This window comes from Elephas maximus, chromosome 11, assembly GCF_024166365.1.
Source record: "Elephas maximus indicus isolate mEleMax1 chromosome 11, mEleMax1 primary haplotype, whole genome shotgun sequence".
NCBI lineage: Eukaryota > Metazoa > Chordata > Mammalia > Proboscidea > Elephantidae > Elephas > Elephas maximus.
Window position 1 is genome coordinate 83,683,778 of NC_064829.1, and position 22,319 is coordinate 83,706,096.

Genomic DNA, 22,319 nt, shown 5'->3' on the forward strand with positions numbered 1-22,319 from the left:
AGAAGGGCCCTGTCACAGCTTAGCGTCTTCATTCTGTCCAATACACACAAGTCTTGTTTTTCCAGTGTCTCAAACTCGTCTCGAATCACATAGATAGATGCCTTGTGCTCCTACAGCGCCTGCCAGTACCACTGCATATGATAAGAAAATATGGGACTATGGTCGATTAGCACATATCTGCATACAGAATATATACATGAACTCTAGAGGATAGCATCTTCATTTATTTCTAGGGGCTGGAGAAGAAGAAGCATGTCCCTTCTGTTTTCATGCCAGCACAACGGCTCCAGGACTTGAGGTGTCTGGTAGGGAGTCTTCAGCTGGTCCTCCGTGGGGTTGTCAGGGTTACGGGCGAGAGGCTGTCGGAACCATGGGTCCTGTCAGCGGCTGTTTGGGGGGCCTGGCGGGTGCTGGACACTCGTCTCTAGGTCCCCTTTCTGAGAGGCACTGTCTGGACGGTATCTGCATTAGAATGGACTCTCCCCTGGAGGACAGAAGGGAGACAAGAAGAGAGAGCTCATTTCCACCTTCTGATTTCTCAGCGCAAGTTCCCAACTCACTTTCTTACCAACCCCCAAGAACACAAACGACGACCTCACAGCACAAACAGTCGAGTAGGCAAAGACCCCCTAACTTTGGAAATGTGCCTTGCTGCCTTGCAGAGGAAGCTTTAAAAAAGTCACTCTAGATGATTTAGAGGAGTCCCTGGGCACGAACAGTGAAGAACTCAACTACTAAGCAAAAGGTCAGCAGTTTGAACCCACCCAGGAGCTCCTCGGAAGAAAGGCCGGCGATCTGCTCCTGAAAGATCAAAGCCTTGGAAACCCTATGGAGCAGTTCTATCTGCACACACGGGGTCGCCATGTGTCGGAATCAACTCAACAGCGACTGGGTAGTAGTGACAATTTAGAAAAGGATCAGTTTCATGTGTAAGGATGGCAAGTAATACCATCTGAACCAGCTTTTGGAGAAAAGGTTGGAGAGACACGATTGGCAGGGGGTGGAGGAGGTACTCAAAAAAAGCAAAATCTTATAGTACAAAGCTGACTTAAAGCTGCGTGAAGATCCAAAACAGGGTAACTCTGGGGCCACACAACAAAGGGTACAGCTCTCGTGTCGGTCTGTCGAAAGCTGAGAGGGTTTTCACCAATTTCCACCAAAAATGACCATGCTGGAAAAACAGAAGGAGTATTTTAAAGGCCAGTGAACCGCAAGGCAAAAAAATGAGAAGCTGTGTGAGCCACAGCTCCTGAGAACATTCTGATGCACATGAAACATCGCTGCTTCAGCAAGAGTCTCTAATCAGAGGGCAAACAGCAGACAAGCGTCATCTTACTTCACTTGACAAAGTGAAACCCACTGTTTGGAATTAGCTCACACTCGTAAACTACGGCGCTCATGTAAAACGGTAGCTGGTTTCCAGCTATGCCTATGGGAACCCCAGAAATGCCGGGGGGTGGGGGGTGGGAGGTGGGGGACAGGGCCAGGGCTGGTGGACATAATGAATTTAGTGCTTCTCTTGTGCAAACCATCTTTGGAAAACTCCTTTCTGAGGAGAGTGGCCCTGGATTCGTGCCCTACAAGTCAACTTCTAGCACAAGTCAGGAAGAAGGCTCTCGACCCAATGTCCCATGGGGGGCAGGGGGATTGAGCAGTGTAGACAGCATGTATCTTGAATGTAGGAAGCAGTAACAGAACAAGAGGTGTGTAGACGCAGGTGGATGCGGGTGCCCTTGCAGCTGCCTCATCACCAACAGGCTCGTTCTATACAAGTTCTGGACACATTCGAGGAGGGGAAATGGCCTTTGTGTTCAGTGAGAAAAAAGGGAGTTGTTTTTGGCTGCTGTAGAGGTGTTTGGCCTTGGCTGTCTCCATGCAACAGCTGGATACAGCACACAGACTTGCTGGAGGTCCTACAAGTTGGGCAGAGGATGTGTGTGAACGCGTGTGTACTGAGCGGGTCTAGTTAGGTACACACGACAGACGATACTCCACAGGGTGTGCACACCTGGGCATCTCTTCCACTAGGACCAGAACTCATGACCCTGCACTGTTTAAAGAACGCTAACGCTGTATGCTTAAAGCCAAACCCCAACCCCACTGCCGCCAAGTCGATTCTGACTCAGGGCAACCCTATATGTATCAGAGCGGAACTGTGCTCCAAAGGGTTTTAAGCGCCTGATGTTTCAAAAGTAGACTGCCAAGCGTTTCTTCTGGCACCTCTGGGTGGATCCGAACCAGCAACCTTTTGGTTAGTAGTCAAGTGCTTAACCATACGCACCACTCAGGGACTCCTGCTATATGCTTAACACGCTATAAAGGAGGGACCGTGTGTGAGCCTCTGTGGGCTGTACAGATCTGACAGGAACAGGGTGCCCTCTCCGTGAAGGATTAAGTTTTCCACTGCAGGGCTGTGAAAGTTTTAAACATAAGTATTTTCGAAGGACTGCAAAATCAGGACAACCCAAATAACTAGGTTTTTAAATTATTCTGTCAACCCAGACACCTGAATGCCTATTTTTCTCTCATAACTGAAGAATTCAAATAGTATCTTATCTTTTTTAGGTTGACTCATTGGGACCACCGCTTTGTTCTTCAATACAGCCATCCTACAGGGTTTTTAAAAAACGAATGAGATTCAACTGATCAATCAGGCAAAGGGGAGACGTGGCTATGGGCAGGAAGCCACAAAAACTTCAGCAAGCACGCTGTGATGTTCTGAGCACACCCTAGCTGTTGCTGCCGTTGTTCCTCCTAAAAAGGATGAGCAGTCAAAAAGCGAGAACCCATGCTTTCAGACAAGTTGGCTTTTCTTTGTGCAGCCGTGTGACTCGTAGGCTTTTCAGTCATGTAGAAAGGAAGACTTTCTTTCCGGCATTTCAGGGTTCTAGAGACAGATGTGGACTCTGGTACTTTATCAGACCTACATTTTTCTCCTTTTTTTTTCTTTATAAGGCAAGGGATGTACATGTACTCCTGCTGTGGGTCCATCATGTGTACACAGAAAAGCTCATGTTCCTCCCACCCCCTGCCGAAGACACAGGAAGTCTTGGTCTTCAAGGGGACATCAGCTATTGAACAAGGCTTGCCTGTGACACATGAGTGTGATGTTAAATGCCTAACAATTGATTACACTCCACACCTTATTGACTTCTGTCTTTACCTAATAAGCCACCTGTAACCAGGGCTCATGTTATTGTAATTCCAGAGAAGTGACTAGTTAGATTCATGGCTCTTGGTCGCATGTTATACTTAGAGAACATGGACAATGTGTACTCCATTGTTTGTTTTTTTGGTTTCGATGTTTGGTTTTTGAAGACGAAAAGCTTAAACAAGTGGGCTGAATTTTGAAATTTATTCAGTGGTGCTGGAAGCCTAAACGTGACACTGAAAATTCATTATACATATGTCCACATACACCCACCTACCCGATTTCTCCACCATTTGCATCATAACCACTGCTAAAAATGAGACAAATTAGGTTGCCATTTGTTGTTTCATTTCCTGTAATTTTGATTAATAGAATTATTTTCCAGCTTAACTATTTTAAAACAACACTTAGAATAATAAGAAATAAACTATTAATCTTAGTCTTTAAATTTGGGCAGGGAACCCAAACAAATCAACATACCAGATTTTATATTTCAGCAAAAATTATCCTGATCTTTTAAATCCTGAAACCCGGGGGTGGGTAAAGAGGACAAATGTTTCTTGGTTTTTTGAATATACCACAGACTGCCAGAAGAATGAACAAGAAGTACAGCCAGAATGCTCATTAAAAGCAAGGATGGTGAGACTTTGTCTCACATACTTTGGACATGTTGTGAGGCGGGACCAGTCCCTGGAGAAAAGCATCATGCTTGGTAAAGTAGAGGGTCAGCGAAAAAGAGGAAGACCCTCAATGAGATAGACTGACCCAGTGGCTGCAACAATGGGCTCAAGCATAAAAACGATTGTAAAGACGGCACAGGACTGGGCAGTGTTTTGTTTCGTTGTACGTAGGGTTGCTGATGAGTCGGAACCAACTTGATGGCACCTAACAACAATGTTTAACAATAGAAAATAATGAGTGTAAGTACATCTGTAAGAAAGTGGTTATAGAAACTAAAAGTTCTCCACAACAGTAAATAAATCTCATTTTTTCCCGACGCCTGTAAGACAATAACACCCCATATTTCAGCGTAGTATTCTCAGAAGTTTCCTTTCTAATGAATATTGATGATCGCTGAAAACTAAACATCTCATCAGCTGTGCTAAACAATGGCGTATCATCTTTAGAATACAATAACACATGGAATCCTCTCAGGTGGAACTCGTGACCTGAATTATTCCATGTCATAATACATTTTTTTCTTATAATACAACGGGCACTAACAGTAAATGCCTTTATTCCCATTGGATGGGAAGAATTATTCCTACTTCATTCACGAAAATTGACCTCTCACAGCTAGTGCCTCAACTTTGACATTTTTCTAGTTCATTCATGATAAATGCAAAAGAATGAGACGCCTGGAGAAGAGACACTGTGACCTAGAACCACCCACTGGAAACTATTATTTAATCTAGACCTTTAACATCTACTGCCCTGGTTATTCTTCCCATTACAACTGTCTAAGAAAGGAATACATTTATAAAGAAATAACTACCTAACCTCCTGGTTTTCATTAAGTTCTCTACTAGTACCAGTTGCCATTCAGTTGGCTGCAACTCATGGAGGCCCCACATGTGTCAGAACAGAACTTCTCCATAGGGTTTTCAACGGCTAATTTTTTGGAAGTAGATCACCAGGCCCTTATTCCGAGGTGCCTCTAGGTAGACTCAAACCTCTAACCTTTGGGTTAGCAGCTGAGCATGTTAGCCATTTGCACAACCCTGTAAACCTACTGCCATCGAGTAGATTCTGCCTCATAGCAACCCTGGAACCCTAAATTCTCTAGGATCTCCTAAATAAATACATGCCTGTACTACAGAAGGGGCTTAAGTGCCATATTTACAAAAACAACCATTATATTATTGACTGATAGAGAGAAGTGCCATTTAGAATCCACCTACTGTTACATGTACTTGTGAAAGTCAGGGTTTAGCTCTTCCAGGCCTCTAGCTTAAAAGAAACAAAAGTAGAGTATCATTTGAAAGAATGGCTATAGCAAAAGGACGTGTTTTTTTTCTTTTCTCTTCAAAGTTCACATGTATACTGAAAAGAACCTTTATTTTAAGCTATGATGAATTAAACCAATCTCATATTCACCTGGACCTCCACCTATTGAACGTTGCACTGCGATGCACATTGTATCATGATTTGCAGAATTATCCAACATAGAAATTTCATATATGAATATGGTCAAGTCCAGGGAATTATCCCATGACTGTACATGTAGCAACCAATGATGCAAATTCACCAACCGACAGTATAAACTAGGAAACTACATCCCTGTTGACAATACTTTTTTCAAACTAAGAGCTTTCCTTTGCTCTCCCTATAGTGAACAATGAAAAACTAGGCCCTGGGAAAAACAATATAAAACAAGGCAACACGCAAGCACGCTGCCGGGCTTTCACAAAGCTACGTGACACAAGCAAAGAAACTTAGCCAAGAAGTTTGATTCCACAGCACAATCTTCTAACGGGCTTATTCACATGGACACAGACACAGTCGTAACTGTGTTTATGTGTGCATGTGCCACAGAAATACACACACTGCACATGGGCGCTCTCTGGGTCCTAAAGACGATTACTGATTTCTAGAACAACTGTTTGACAACAACAACGAATGCTTATTGTCTTGTGCTGTGGCAGGCCTGGGGCATTTTTTCATTTAATTTTTACATCGAGATTACAAGATAAGTACTGCTATGATTGTGACCTTCTAGATGAGGAAATTTAGGTGCCCAAGGCAGAAGATCCTTCTGACTCAACAGCCCAATATTTTAATGATTTATTGACTCAGGCCTTCCTGAAAACAGAAGTAGCTAGTCTAGGGTGAATTTACATATCAGTAGCCATTAAATAAGGAGATGGACTTTGGTGGCACAATGCTTAAGCGCTCAGCTGCTAACCAAAAGGTCAGCAGTTCGAACCCACCCAGCAGCTGTAGGAGAGAAGACCTGATGATTTGCTCCCTTAAAGATTACAGCCTAGGAAATCCTATGGAGTAGTTCTGCTTTGTCATATGAGGTCACTGTAAGTCAAAAATCGACTTGACGCCATCCTACAGCAGCAGCAGCTATTAAATATCTATCTTTTCTGTCAGATCCTTCTTCTCCACTTCAAACCCATGTACTCACCTACCTATGGACATTCCTCCTTGGATCCTCAAAAGGCATCTCAAACGTAATTCGATTCTCCTCTGAAGCTGGTCTTACCCTGCTCTCCTCCCAGGTTTCTCGCTTCAAGGAATGGTTCCTGCATAGACCACCTGCCTACACCAGGACTAGGGGTGCCCTCTCCGCCCATATCCAACCCTGCCCCACCTGGCCCAACCACCCTGTCTCTCCCTGGGATCCCAGATGCCTCCAACAGGGTCCTCAACCATCCGTCTTGAACCATGGCAAATCCATTCTCAATATACCCCAAAGCTGATCATCACTGTAAAGATACAAACCTGATGGTGTGACCTCTGCTTACAACGGTGAAGGAAGGGGACTTTGCTTGCTCTGGAATGAAATCTCAACTTCTAACTGTGGAGATCTGACACCTGCACAACCCTTGGACCCACCTTCATGCCTCCGCCCACCCTCCCAGCCCCAGCCATCTTCAACGTCATCAGGATCTTCAATGCAACACACTCTGCCACCCTGCATCTGCCCAGGGGCTGGCTCTCTCCCAGGAACATGCCTGCCAACTCGTACTTGTTCTTGTTGCCAGCACAATCTTCCAAAGGCTCACGTCCGGTTCCAGGCTCCATTCCTTCCTTAAAGCCTTCCCCTTATCATGGGTTTACTGCTCTGACCTGCTTTGTCTAAGCACCCCACAAGATCTGAAGAACCACAGAAGCAGGGACACTATGTGTCTTCCTCCCAATGGCCTGCACGCACATAGTGGATGCTCAATAAATACCACTAATGAGTGGATCAACGACTGCTTTAAAACTGAATTTCCAAATATTGCTTCAGTTAAATATGGTGGCATGTATTAATGCATGTGTCAATCAACTTCAAGTGTGACATCAAATAATTTCTGCATGAATACACAATTTCCTACGATTAAAAAAAAAATATTATCATCTACAACTTCTAAAGCCCAGAGGAAAAGAATCTGATTTAAATATTAATTAGTGAATGGTAGCAAAGCACTCCAAAAATGAAAAAGAACATGGTTGGTAAGTATAATGAGTCACATTCTAGGCATAAATAACTACAGGATTGTCCTATAAATCCATAAAGTATCCTCAACTTAAACTGCAAGGGTGATTTTTGTAAATGTATATGATTTATACAATAACTACAGGATTAACAAAGAGCTCTATGATTTAAGCCTCTACCTATTATTAATGTGTTTTTCAGTGATACTGGCAGACTTATCTTTATGGGGATTCTTAAAGGTATAGTTCCTGAGAATATTAAGGAAAAGGGAATATCGTTAGAAAACCAGAACATTCAGGGAAAAATCAATGAAAGCTACTTTATGTGGCTAAAGACAAAAAAAAGCTATGAGAGGCAAAGAGCTTGAATATGGCATCCAACAAACTCACTGCTATCATGAGGTGTTGTTAGGTGCCACAGAGTAGATTCTGACTCACGACGACCCCATGTACAGAGCAGAGCTGCCCCAGAGGGTTTCCTAGGCTGTCATCTTTATGGGAGCATATCACTAGGTCTTTCTTCTGTGCAGAGTGGATTTAAACTGCTGACCTATTGGTTAGCAGCCAAGTCCTTAACTGTTATGCCGCTGGAATCGAGTGCATTCCGACTCATGGCAACCCTATAAGACGGTGTAGAACCACCCCGTAGGGTTTCCAAAGACGGGCTGGTGGATTTGAACTGCTGACCTTTTGGTGAGCAGCCAAGCTTTTAACCACTGCACCACCAGGGCTCCACTATCATGAGAGAGACATATAAATTTGGCTCAGTTACAATGTCACAGGCCTGAAATGCCAGGATCACAAGGCAGAAAACAGAGATTCAAGCAGCTGAGAGCCTGTCATTAAAAGTTATGTCAGAAATCCACACTAACAAGACTACGACATTGAGCTAAAATTTGAAGCTAAAGAGATTAGTTGGTAATAAGTATAATGGAATTTTAGTTTACAGAGGCAAAGACAAAAACATAAATCCATCCTTTAGCAAATCAAGATGAGTTGAGACTGTGATAAATTCCCAGCCTAACTCTATGAAGCATGGAAGTAATTTAAAATACCGTCTTGGTGATTTTTTTTTTTTTTTATTTCTCCCTACGGAAGAAGCGTTATAAACAGGCTTAACCAAAACCAAACCTGTTTTGTTGCCTCCAATTGATTCCGACTAATAGTGACCCTATAGGACAGAAGAGAACTGCCCCACAGGGTTTCCAAGGAGTGGCTGGTGGATTCAAACCGCCAACCTTTTGCTCAGCAGGCGAGCTCTTCATCACTGTGCCAATATGCAGCAGATAAATGCACACGGGGAACCCTGGTGGTGTAGTGGTTAACAGCCACGTCTGCTAACCAAAAGGTCAGCAGTTCAAATCTACCAGGCACTCCTTGGAAACTCCATAAGGCAGTTCTACTTTGTCCTATAGGGTCACTATGAGTCAGAACTGACTCGATGGCAATGGGTTTGGTTTGATTTTTAATGCACGTGGGTTTCTGAAGGACCTCAAGTTATGCATAAATGGGTCTGGGGTCCCTGCCCTGACATACCCTCTTACCAGGATGCCACATCTTTGGTGATTTAATGGATTGCTGGAGTAAGCAGCAACACTTTGGTTTGACTCCAGTGGCAATCTCCATATGTAATTCTCCAATTACGGCACGGCCTTCTACTACAACACACCACAAACACATCACAGCTAGTCACAGTAAAGGAGTTTTAGTTCCGTTAAATTGGACAGTGCCACCGCATTCAAGATGAGGTCACGTGTATTGGGAAATCTTTTAATCTAGTGAGACGTCATATTTACTTCATGAATTGTCATAGATGATCATCATGAAATAATTGCTTTCTATTCTATAACTGAATTTTTTTGAGAGACAGAAGTCACATACTCAAAAACTATAATTAATAGCAAGGCACCTGCTCAATGACAAATGAAGAAGAAGCATTGAACTACAAGTAAGAATTCTAAGAACACAATACGAAATAGACAAACAAGTCCTGGATTAGAAAATGTCAGTTCTAGCCCCAGCTTGAGCCCTAATCAGTGGCAGGCCCTTGGCAAAACTATTTCCTACCTCTTACCTTATTTTCTTCAGCAGGGGTGAAAGAGGTGAGAATGAGTCTCAGGATTCCTCTGCGGTCTGAACCATCAACCCCAACCATGAGTCTGACAAGTGATTACATTTGTTTAAAAACCCTAGCTGCCATTCAAGTTGACTCCAACTCATGGTGACTCCGTGTGTGTCAGAATAGAACTGTGCTCCACAGGGTTTTCAATGGCCCATTTTTCGGAAGTAGATCACCAGGATTTCTTCTAAGTAGGCTCCAGGTGGAATCGAACCACCAACCTTTTGGTTAATGGCCTAGTGATGCATTAACCATTCACACCACCAGGGATTCCTTACAATTATTAGGAGACACTAACTTGATTCTACTAATCAAGAGACAACATGTTTTGCCCTGGTGGCACAGAACTCTTCCTTCATTTACAAAGGGAAGAGTTTGCAGTTACAGAACCTTCTGAGACAAGAGATTAGAAAGAGAGAACGTTAAATGGAGGGTGCTCACTGGAGAACTGGGTGATGGGTGTGACATCCCAGGAGAACGGCGGGAAGGGAGAGAGTCCAGGAAGCAGAGGGCCTGCACCACAGGCGGGATGAGACCACCATGATAGGCAACACGTTGAATCCTGCCACAAGGCCACCCCAGGAGGCTCCACCACACTGTGTGCACGCACTGAACGGCGTGTGTGTCACAGCCACCCTGCCACGGGGATGCCCGTTGATGCCTGCCTACACACCATCACCTTCACGCATCAGGGCCCACCTGCGGCATGAGCACAGCAGAGAGCCACATCAGGGCATCCACAAAGCTGGGACCACTGCCCTAAGCAGAACTTTTCTCATGGAATCATGTAAAAACAATGTTAAAAAAGGAGGCTTAACATAACTTCTTCTCTTTAGACCTGAAAAAACAATACCCTGCAAAGAGAAATATAACGGAAGGTATCTTGGGGTAAAAAGTCTGAATTTCTAATATTTTCAAGTCCCCAAGTAGTCTCTACGAATGACCTCATCCCAGTCCCGGGGACAGGCAGCTCCGTGCGTGGTAGGGACATGATCAGCAGCTCCAATGACCATCCTTGTAGACCCATCATCTCCAGATGGTCCCGATGGAGAGGCTCTCCACCAAAGCAACGTGAAAACATTCACACATGGAGTAAACGCATTCGGTGCTCTAGCGATGACTACCAGCCATCACTCCTCCCATGTTCAAGCCCAAATGTCCATTCATAGGGACACCTACTTGTTTGGGGGTGTCGGTGGAGGCGGTGTGAACGTCAGTAGCTCGGAGTCCATTAGACTCAAATAGCACTGTGGGAACAAGGGGTAGTTAACAGATGAGCAAGACAGCCTACCACGGTGTGCACATTACATGAGTCCATTACAGATTAAGCACTTTCACAAAAAAGACACCAGCTCCTAGCCTGTGGCCGGAAAATACCAATTTACCGGAACACTTACTGTTGGAGAACGTGGTAATGGCTGCCTGGGGCCACTGCCCTTTTTAATTCCCACTCGTCTGCGGAAGAAGCAATCACTGACTACATTAATTATCAGTATGTGTGGACGGGGACCCTCTGCTGCTATTACTTACCACTCGGTCCCTGTCACTGCACACCAGACGGGCTCACGTGTGCAGCCCTCTCACCTCTGGCAGGGGGTCCCTGGCCCCCGCCCTGGAGTGCTCGTGGGGTATGTGACACAGGGGCTCCCGCCTGATGTGGCCATAGTGAGCTTCGTATAAGGGGGTCGGGGGGCTCTGCAGGACACCCTGGCCAAGCTGCTGCAGCCAGTCCCCACAACAAAACAAGGCAAAATAGCATGTTCTGTGGAAAGGGGCACTCTGACTGCCGTCTGAGCTGGCGGCAATACAACGCATTAGCATATTCATTTCTGAGGAGTCTACTCTCTAATTAAAATATAACATTTGCAAACAGGCTTATCTCAAATTAAACCACATGGCAGCTAGGTGCAAAAAAAAAAAAAAAAAATTTCAGCTCTGAATGGGGAAATTTAGTAGCTATAATACCAGGAATGGATGACATTACCCCCTCAAAAAAACTCAAACCTGCTGCCATCGAGTAGATTCCGACTCATGGCAACCCATGAGTTACAGAACAGAACTGCCCCATAGAGTTTTCCTGGCTGCCATCTTTACAAATACAGATCGCCAGGCCTTTCTTCCTGGGCACTGCTGAGTGGGATCAAACTGCCAATCCTTCAGTTGATACCCAAGTACAAACCACGTGTGCCACCCAGGGGCCTTAACCCCACTGCACAGAGGCAGCAATCTAAATCCATTCAGGGTCAGGGAAAATAAAGCAACAGACAGAAGCAGTTGTACCTCCAGGACCCCTTTGCACAGGGGGTAATGGGAACAGGAGGCGGCCGTACCTGCATGCGCCCGCGTGTGGGCCCTGAGGTGGCTGGGCTGGGTGAAGCATTTCCCGCACTCCGTGCACACGAGGTCTCCCTGGCGGGCCGGAGTCCGGAGTGTCCCTGCGGTGACAGTGTTGATGGGGGGGGGAGGGAAAGCAGAAGACAGCATTACACCACAGAACATCACCCATCTGTCTGATATGTCATGATGCGGGTTACCTCCAGGCCCTGGTGACAACTGCCAGCCTACATCCGGCTGGCTGACAGGCCCAGCACGCGCCGCGAGGACGCATAAATTACCCTGAATTAACACCGCTCCCGGTCACCCAGCCGGCTGTGCATCAGGTGTGCCACCAAGCAGCTGGCGCCCCCCAGCCATCACCGGCCCTATCAAGCGGCACATCAGGCAAATCAAAGTGACGGCAGCATGGTGGAGACGAGGCTCAGGGTAACAGGGAGCGAGCATATCTCCCAGGGCCGGCGGTCTCAGCGGCAATGCCCAGTGAAAGGCCTCTGCCCCTTACCTGGGTGCTGTGCTGATGCAGCCTTGGCTCGGGCACGGGTGTGAGCACAGCCACGTCCCGTGGCCTGTAGCCAGCACAGCCCAGCAGCCTCCCACTCTGGCGTCAGGTCTCCCAGGGTACCCACACTGGGGGTGCACCAGGCCCCACTCTCCCCAGAGACCAGTGCACTCTGCCCAACTTGGGTACCAGGTACATCTCGTCCTCCCACCCCACAGCCATGCCTGACTTTTATTAGAAACAAGACAGGGAAACTGTGTGTCTGTTGTTGGTGTGTGACAACGGCAAGTGGATTCCGAATGACAGCGGCCCCATGTGACAGAGTAGAAGTGCCCCCATAGGGTTTCCTAAGTGGTAATCTTTACTGGTGCAGAGCACCAGGTCTCTTCTCCCACTGAGCCACGGGTAGGTTTGAACCACCAACCTTTCAGTTAGCAGCTGAATGCTTAGCCATTTTGCCCCCAGGGCTCTTTGCCTGTTTGTCTACTTTTTCTATTTCAGTAAGTTCTTTCTGAAAAAAAGAAAAGGCTAATTTTTCACACAATGGTAATGGCCAAGAAATTCCCCCGGGTCTGATTTTTCATTGTTATGCTGTTATGTTTATTGTAAATAAACGAAAAAAATTAGCACATTAACTAGAAAAAGTGATGTCTACAGGTGTCAATAAATTTTTGTGAAAAAAAAATTTAAAAATATATTTTTTTCAGTAGCTGAGTATTTCTGTGTCCAAAATTTGACACTGGGTGTAAAAGACAAACAAAAAGAAGGCCCAATGGATATCTCAGTCAAGCTAGTTGAAAATCAAATACTCATTTTTATTTTTCTTGTCCTAATTTGAACAGAGTGCTTCAACAGATAAAAGGACATCAAGTCAGGTTTCCATAATAGATATTCATGGACATAATCAAAGAAATCTTTGGACAGTCAAGAAGATTTTTCTCAGGTTTCTTATTTAACAGGTAATAAAAATGAGTCTTAGGGAAATTTAAGAACTTGCCCACCAAAGTTCTTCGCTTCATGTTGCCTTATTGAGGAACATAATGAGAAAAATAATACTCTTAACCAATACTCATTCCAGTGTCATTAGTAAAAACCCATGTAATAATTTTAATAGTGTGTCCCATCTACTGTAAAACATGAAAATAAAAATTTTCACAAGAACTACTGATCTCTATTCATCTGGAGCAAAAGAGAATGAAGAAAATCCAAGAATCAGAGAAGAAACTGAAATATTAGCCTAATTTTCTCCATGAACCATTGCCACTCCCACTTTGAGTCCGGAAGAACTAGATGGTGCCCAGCTACCACTAGTGAACACTGTGATCAGGAGGGTAAAAATGTGTAACAGAACTTCAAATTCTCAAAGAATCCAGACTTACTGGACTCACAGAGACTGGAGGAATCCCCAAGACTACTGCCCTAAGATATTCTTTAAATCTTCAATAGAAACTATCCCCTGAAATCCCCTTTTAACTAAACAGCAGCTTACCTGAAAAAGTAAAGAACATTGCCCTTAAGAACTGTGCTCTTTCAAAAATTATCCACGAGACCAAATGGACAACAGTTACTCTAAAGCATAGATGAGAAGGTTGGCGGGCAAAGAGTTTAGGCTAAAGGGAGTGAAACAACTAGAACAGAAATAAAAAAAAATGTTGACACAAGGTGAAGAATGTAACCAGGGTGACTGATCGTTATGTCTAAAAACTGTTGAATGGGAGCCTGTTCTGCTATGTATACTTTTACCAAAAATACAATTTTTTTTTTTAATCTTTGTGAGAGTCCCTTCAGGTGTACTGGCTGTTCCATGTCACTGCTGGTCACACTGCCTCTAAGGCTTTCTAACAAAGTACATGGGCTGCAGGAGAAGCGGAAAGGATGATTTATGGATGCCTGTCCTAAAAGATACCCACCCCCCACGGGCTGCTCAGAAACTGGATACATAACCGTCAGAGTTCTTTTGGCATTATGTATTTAGCGTGAAAGAAGACTGCCACCGTCAGCTTTGGTCAAATAGCTAACATGTAAGCCTTTGGGGCTAACTGTCTTTCACTTATTTTGGTCTAGGAAGGTCTCCACTTTAAGAGGAACTTGGTCCTATTCTTCTTATTGTTCCTATGAAAATCACCTCAGAAAATCATTTCAGGTATCTGGATTTTCCTAGGTATAATGTGACTACACCTTCATGTAGATGCTAACTACGTCAGCACACGATACCAAGTAATGGTGATGATAAACAAGATGTCATTACGCATCTAATACCCTCAACATTCAAACACCAGGTCATCACTGTATTTCCAAATGAGCCTTCTAGATGCTATTTCCTTCCAATCTAGTAGCAGAGAACACCAGTACTTCTACTCATCATCCTTATTCTTGAATTCTGAGTGCACCAGCTCACACTCTCTCACGTACATAGACTCTCACATATTCTCGTATACACACCCTCACGTACACTCATGCACACCCTCACATTTACAGTCATTCACACACTCACATGCTCTCATATCCACGCATACTCACACACACTCATGAACCTATTCACACACATCCATTTCCCATGAGTTTCACCACATGATTTTTCCCTTTAACATTTTAAAGAAAAGACCTTTGCCCTTTGTGTCCAAGAGATCCCAAAATTCTCAGTTAATCGCAAAAGTTACAAAGTTCAACTGAATTGGAGGCTACTTCGGGAGCAAACATCACTGATGCTCTGACCCAGAAACTGAACTTGTGCCGAGAACGTGCACCGAGAAGTGAAGAAAAGGCCTGCGGGTTCTTACACAGACACAATCCAACAGGCACCAAGTCCCTGCTACTTCCCATTTCATTACAGTGTGATATGCCCTTTCATAAAAAGAGAGCAGAAAGATTCCACACACCAAAGATCCAATTGCTTAAAGGACAAACCTTATCATCATCATATTAATGTTTCCTTGGATAAATGAATCTTCCGTTTTTTATTCTAAAATCCATACTATCGTGTAATCTAGGCTGGCCATAAAGTCTGTACACATAAGTATTATTTTACTACTAGTATAACATAAATGAATCATTTATCTTACATTCCCATCTGTTCCCAGACTTGGTAGCCACGCCGTACAATGATGACAGAAAATGTGGCATTTTTAATTCTTCATGGGTTAGTCTGTGCGCCCAAAGGGGGAGGAGGATGGTCACCTAAAGGTCGCTTCCATGTGACACCGTTCCTCTTTGATAGGGCTTCTAGACTATTCGTTTCTGTGTAAATGTCACCCAGGCAAATACACGTGAGGAAAGGTCTCTGAAAATTGTCTTAACTTCTGAATAAACAGCCTGATGTCTTAGGGTTATCACCAAAGGACAGTGTCCCCCAAACAAACAACATATCCACTAAAGAGTCACAGGATCACACTCCTAGCCTAGCGCCCATAACGGTTTCATGTACACCACAAATGTTTACATACATACACACACATTTTTTTCTCACAGTTCTTCTAGAAAATTCTATCCTTCAGATTTGCCTACCCTAACTGCAAGAAAGAGGATGTTGTCACAGTATGTTTAACCAATGACCTGTATGGAGAAGTTGTGGTCTTCAGTCTTGCCAATCACTGACAGCAGGATGAGCACACAGCAAGTTCTAGCAGGCAGTATAACCAGCCAAATCAAAAAGATGACACAGAGATGGAAGGAAATAAGACTCTAGAGTCATGACTCAAGAACCCACTGTACACACACACAATAAGGAAGAAATAGCTGAGCAGCAACAGGCGAAGAAACAAACACTGCGGAAGGTTTAGTTGCTCCTGAATTCATTAGTGTGTCAATAACTTTTTTTTTTGTTTTTGGTTGCACATCTTTCCTGTTATTAAATGCCGTCAAGTCGATGCTGACTCATAGTGACTCCATGTGACAGAGGAGAACTACCCCATTGAGTCTCCTAGGCTGTAACCATTACGGAGGCAGATCGCCAGGTCTGTTGTGCCACATAACCACTGGGTGGGTTCAAACTGCCAAACTTTCATTAGCAGCTGAGCAATTAACCACTGCACCACCAGGGCCCCTTACATCTTTCCTAGGCTGCAATAATAGAAATGGATTCCCCATCACAGGAAACATTACTATTCTGTTCACCTCTCAGGTTGTCAGGCCAGCCAAGACCGCCGGGTTCCTCCCAGCCACAACTCAAGAGCATCATGACAAAGCATTCCAATGAGGCAAAACAAACCATGAGGGCTCTGGAGGCTAGGTGAGGAGCAGCTGACAGATGGGGACAGTGGCCAAGGAAGGAAAGGCCCAGGAGGGTGAGAGAGGAGAGTGTGGGTATTTCAAAGGCTGTCACTTAGAAACGCACTCAGCTTGTTTTGAATAGCCCCAAGCAGAGACCCACAGCCAACAGAGAGCACAGCCATGTCTGGGCCCAGCAAACCCAAGAAGATACAGCCAGGAGAAGCAGGTCCGTCTGGCTGGGGGCACTCGGCCTTCAAACTGCTCGGCCTCTTCTCAGGGACCCTCATGACCAGACTTAGACAAGCTGATCCTAGGTTTTTTTCTGAGCCCAGGAAGCTATGGTTCTAAAAATGTACTTATTAATAAGTGCATTAAAACCAAGCATTTAAAACGCTTCCCTGAAAGAACTCAAATCTCAGTGAACTTGAAAACCATCAACTTCTGACTTTACACCTAACCATATTTCAGCGTGTACAGTAGAAGAATATATTACCCAAGAGGAGCATATATGCCCTATGGACAGGTTAGTATTTTTCACATTTGAAAGATAAACACTTAACTTCCCTCCATAAAAAAAAAATTTTTTAAGTCCTTAGAATCATTAATTACGAAAAAAAAACACCAAGGAAAAGGAATACACTGCAGACTACCGTGTATTTCAAAATCTAAACCTGAACTGGAAACCACTTAAAATTTCTTGGACAAGTAAATAAAAGGCACCAGCAAGAAGGTAGCACAAAGAGCCTGCAAAAAAGCAAATATGCCACTTTTTGTTATTGCTAGGTGCGGTGGAGTCAACTCTGACTCACAGCGACCCCATGTGACAGAGAAGAACTGCCCGTAAGGTTTCCCAGACTGTAACCTTTAAAGGAGCAGATTGTCAGGTCTTTGTCCCGCGGAGCAGCTGCATGAGTTCAAACCACCAACCTTTCAATGAGCAACCAAGCACTTAACCATTGAGCCACCAGGGCTCCTTACCGAGTGTAAACTGGCAGGTTTGGAACTATGTCATTGGCACAGGTCCTTAAGCCTGTAACAAGTTAAATGTCCAGCTAGGTTGACTACATCAAAGTTGCTGAAAGCACTTAAGCAAATGTACGCTCGGGGCACGCACTCACGCTGGGGGGGACGCACTCACGCTGGGGGGCACGCACTCACGCTCGGGGGCGCGCGCTCAAGAGGATCTGAATCGGGACGCAAGGGGCCCCCAGGAAGACCCCGAGGTCACCAAACCTGGAGCACCACTCAACCTTGACAACGTTCCTGCCTCAAGATCTGAGAAAGTACTTGAAGAGCTGAGGTCGGCACCAAAAGGCCAACCGATACATTTCTATCCAATTTTATGGCAAATGATTTCCATGTCTGAAAAATACTGCTGACACTGTAAAATTCACTTACTTTAATGATATTTGAAAACGTGAAAACCCTCAGCTACCTGGTTCACTGGGTCCAACTTCCTAACACTCCAAAAACACCAAACCCGTTGCCTTTGAGCCAATTCTGACTCAGCAACCTTAAAGGACTGTGTAGAATTGCCCCAATAGGAGTTCCAAGGAGCGTTAGTGGATTGGAACTGCCGATTTTTTGGTTAGCAGCAGTAACTCTTAACCACTGTGCCACCAGGGCTCCTTCATAACACTAAAAAAAGAGGAAACCAAACCGTTGACTCAATTGGGACTCCTAGCAACCCTAAAGGACAAAGTAGAACTGCCCCATAGGGTTTCCAAGGAGCACCTTGTGGATTTGAACTGCCGACCTCTTGGTTAGCAGCTGTAGCTCTTAACCACTACACCACCAGGGTTTCTTTCCTAACACTGGGTCTCCCAAATTATATCTTCAGCACAGAGCATGTTTGCTAGGAGCAGGGAGAAGGATCTTAGAATAAGCAGGGGGTCAGAGATCTCTGCTTCCTACTCACACCATGGACCATGCACCACCCACCACCCCTGGGCCCAGGCCCTCCACTTCTCTCTAAAGCTCATGAGAAGTGCTGCCTGTGAGCAAAGGTAACAGGGCACTGAACCTGCGAGATAGCAAAACCCAGCAACGGCTACAAACAAAAGCTTCAAGGGCAAAACTCATAATAGTGCAGAAAACATGAGTTGTTTTCTATATTGAAAATTATTTTGGTTTTTCTATAACACTGCACATAAGCAAACACACCACTGTGCCCACTCAACAAGGCTGCCCCACTCAACAAGGCTGCCCCCATTGGCTATGTGTGCAGACAATGTCCAGCATCACCATGTACCATGAGACCCCAAGTGAGAAACCCTACATGGTCACCAAGGTCCACGGCCACTCAGAAATCGCCAAGGGGGGACTCAGAGCACCTCTGTCAGCACCCCTCACCCCCAAACACTGCCTTCTCCAGGTTCAAAGGGACTATTTTAAGTATGATTTTTATACATACATAATTTTAAAAAATAGGTAACAAGTACTCCAGCATTAGTAAGCAAAGCCGTGCAAAATGTGTCTTCTTGTAAAGTTGTGGGAGTTGGTTTGTGCTCACGTTCCTGACAAAATACCCTTCAACGTGGCTGTCTCCCTTTCTTCCCAGTACCTCAGGATTGGTGTCTAATAACAATAATAATCAACAGTGACTCACAAACACATTTGAGACCTCTAATGGGCAGAGAGCCTACGTTAACCACATGGGCAGAGAGAATGAACGGTGACAATGTGAAGTAGGTCACCACTGTCAATGTGCTGAACATGTAAAAATGGCTCAAAGGGTATAAGTTTTGTTATGTATACTTTCACAAAAAAAAAAGAACAAGGGGCTTGGGGGAGCCCTGTGCACACAGGGCCCAGGGCCGGCGAGGGCACCAAGCTGAGCCAGGCGATGGCCCCGTGCCAGGCCCTCGGGAGGCTATCCAGCCGTCGCCGGGGAGGGGCACATTAGGAATGGGCACAGTCTTACCTCGGTGCTCCAGGGTGGGGCCGTTGGCGCCCCAGCTCTGATAGAGAGTGGCAAGGTCCTTTGGAATGTACGTCTTGAAGATGCTGAGGATGTCCAGGCGTTTCTCGTGGCCCTCAGCGGCTGGCTCCTGCTTGACCGAGCGTAGCTCAGGGGGCGCGCCGGCCGCCGAGGGTTGAGCCTGCACGGCCGCACTGCCCCTGGCCACCGCGCCAACACCGCCCAGCGTCCTGGGCTCGGGGGCGGCCTTGGAGGGGGGCTCGCGGGGAGGTAGAGGGGATGCCCTGTCGCCTTTCCCGGGAGGCTGACACGGTGGTGGGGGGCTGAATTTGGCTTTCGCAGAGTCCGGGGCACTGTGCTTGGGCGGGGAGACCAGGCCAGGTCCCATGGGGGGAACTCCCTGCTTTTCACCTGGCTTGCTGGGGACCGGCGGGCCAGCCCGGGCAATGACAGACGGCGTGGGGGTGGCACTTCTGCTGAAAGCACCGCCCCCGGGGGTGGGCTGGGCACTGAGCTCCGGCTTGGGCCTGGGCTGCGCTGCAGGGGCCGCGGGCACACTCTGCCCAGGGGCAAAGCCGGGCCGGACCTGGCGGTGCCCGTCGGGGCTGGACGCCCACTGCTCGCAGGGGCCCCCTGAAGCCCCCTCTTTGCCCCGGGACGGCCCAGTGGCCTTCGTGGCCACGCCCAGTAGCGGTGAGGAACTACCCCTGGGGGCCGGTGCCCCGCCCGGCACCTGAGTACGGGCAAAGCGAGCGATGGGCAGCGGCTGGCACTCCTTGCCGCCCAGCGCAGGTGGGGGACCAGTGCGGCCACTGCGTGCCAGGAACACCAGGTGGTTCTTGATGCTCTTGTAGCCATTGGGCTGTACCCACGGGGGCGCCACGGCGCTGCCGCTGACGCGGTGCCAAATGCGCTTATGCATCCAGAGAACCTCGGGGTAGTAGGTCCGGTGGCTGCAGTACGGGCAGGGGTGCACAGGCAGCGCCGCCTGCAGCGCACACGCCGCTTCCCTGCCACCCGCACCCCGCGAGGACCGCGCGCTCAGGTCCAGCGGTGTTGGCTCGGGGGCCCACGGCCCGCCCCCCAGGGGCTCCCTGCTGAGTGAATCCGAGGGGGGCTTCTCCTGGGGGGGCCGTGCCGGTCTGTCCAGGGGGAGCATCGGGTCCATAACGCCTGGGCACTCTGTGCTGGCAGGGCGCCCTGTGGCATCACCCGGTCCCTCGGGCTTGGGGTGAAATGCTGGCATTTTCAGGTTAAGAGAGAATCTGTGTGGTTCTGGTCTTCTGGAAGTATCTCTGCTATTGTTTTCAAGTAGGCTGACCGGAGCTGGGACCCCCGTTTTGGAGCCGCCGGTACCTTTTCCTGGCACTTTATCCCCAAACGGGTGGCTCTGGCCTCCACTGGTGAGCACAGCCGGCGCTGCTTCCTCAGGAGAGCCGCAGTGGTACGCCTTTCCCCCTGGAAAACGTGAAGTGAGACGTGAAGTTACCACCTCGGATGTAACACAAAGACCAAGAGCTTTAACAGTGACAGAGAGGACAAAAAACAGGTGCCTTCGACATCAACCCCAACTCATGGCAACCCATGTGTCTCAGAGTAGAACTGTGCTCCACGGGTTTTCCTCAGTTGATTTTTTGTAAGTAGATCACCCAGCCTTTCTTCTGAAGCATCTCTGGGTAGACTCGAACTGCCAACCTTTGGATCAGCAGCTGAGCAGTTTAACCATTTGCACTCAAGAGACTCCAGTCTCAGAGAAGCACACCAAAGGCAGTCTGGTTGTATTAACAGACATGCGTGCACCCCATCTTCAGGAAAAGAACACAGCTCTTGAGTTTGCTTTGCTCTTAACGCGCCCCCATTAAGTGCAAACCAAACTTAAGAGCCATATGAGGATGTCTGGGGTGGAATTTCTTTATTCCATAGAATAATATGACCCACAAAACAGTACAGAAAAATATACAGTAGCTGCACATGAAGATACGAGTCACTACATTATTTCTACTTAACAGAAGGTAACTAGTTATATTAAAAGCCAGGAAAACAACTTAATTCTTTGTAACAGTATAAGGCTTTGCACAATTTTCAAAGGTATTTCAAATGTGTGATCTCATTATTTGAGAGGAAAGGCAAGAGCTCCCCAATCACCTGATCATTTCAAGGTAGGAAACTCAGAAAAGGTAAGTAGCCAACCCAGGGTCACAAAGCTGGTACGGGGCAGAGAGGATTGGAAAATAGCTTCTCCATCCAAAGTATCCCATCACCTGCCCCCAAAATGCCTGGACTACAGTACTAGCTTTAACTAGCCCAGTCACGGCCCTGGTTGAATCTGTCTTCAAAGATCCAAAGTCCAAACCTGGCCTCTAGAAACTGCCTTCAGAGGCCCCGTGAGGCAGAGCAAGACAAGCTCTTCATTTCTGTACCTGCCCCCACAGGTTGTATGCAGGAAACAAGAGCACAGAGATGGCCCCAGACCTTTCAAGACCCTGAGGCAGGGACCTGCGTTGTGACTTATGCAGAGAGCCCGTGTGTGTCCCTATCAAAGGAAAGCGTGTCGCGGCAAGGCTGGGTGTGACTGAGCCTCTGTGCTGCAGGAGAGCACAGAGACCCAGGTGAACCCCCTCCCCCCCCCCACCACCCCCACAAGTCTAGGCCGAACTCGCTGGCCTTGCAGAGATGAGAGTTTATGTTTCCCCAAATCAGACTACAGGGGTTTGTTTCTACCCAGAAATCATAATTTAGGAAGTGTTCAAATGTTTCTGGATATGTTAGACCCTCAGCGTGACAGGACATGAGACACGCTGCACTGACCACAACTGCATCTGTATCTCTTTCTGCTGCCCACCATCTCCAGGCTACTCTATGCCCTCAGGGGTGTGTCTCACGCCGTGCTGTAAGACACAGAGGAGGAAAAGGTGATGCCATCTCTCCTGAGAAT

At 46.6% G+C, this 22,319-nt stretch overlaps 1 protein-coding gene across 7 annotated transcripts in view; it reads right to left on the bottom strand.

Annotated features, from left to right (window-relative positions):
- Positions 1–332: 332 nt before the first annotated feature.
- The window catches only part of ZNF516 (zinc finger protein 516), a 128,301-nt gene continuing 106,314 nt past the window's right edge, over positions 333–22,319 (bottom strand). For 4 of the 7 annotated variants that reach the window (XM_049899975.1, XM_049899974.1, XM_049899972.1 and 1 more), the window contains exons 3-4: positions 19,388–20,842; positions 10,573–11,854 (exon numbers count right to left, since the gene is read on the bottom strand). In XM_049899975.1, the coding sequence (XP_049755932.1) occupies positions 11,466–11,854; positions 19,388–20,842 (1,844 nt within the window). In that variant the 3' untranslated portion in view covers positions 10,573–11,465. Of the gene's footprint in view, positions 485–6,738; positions 11,855–19,387; positions 20,843–22,319 lie in introns of those variants that run through there. The other 3 variants (XM_049899977.1, XM_049899978.1, XM_049899976.1) reach the window with 3 other exon arrangements.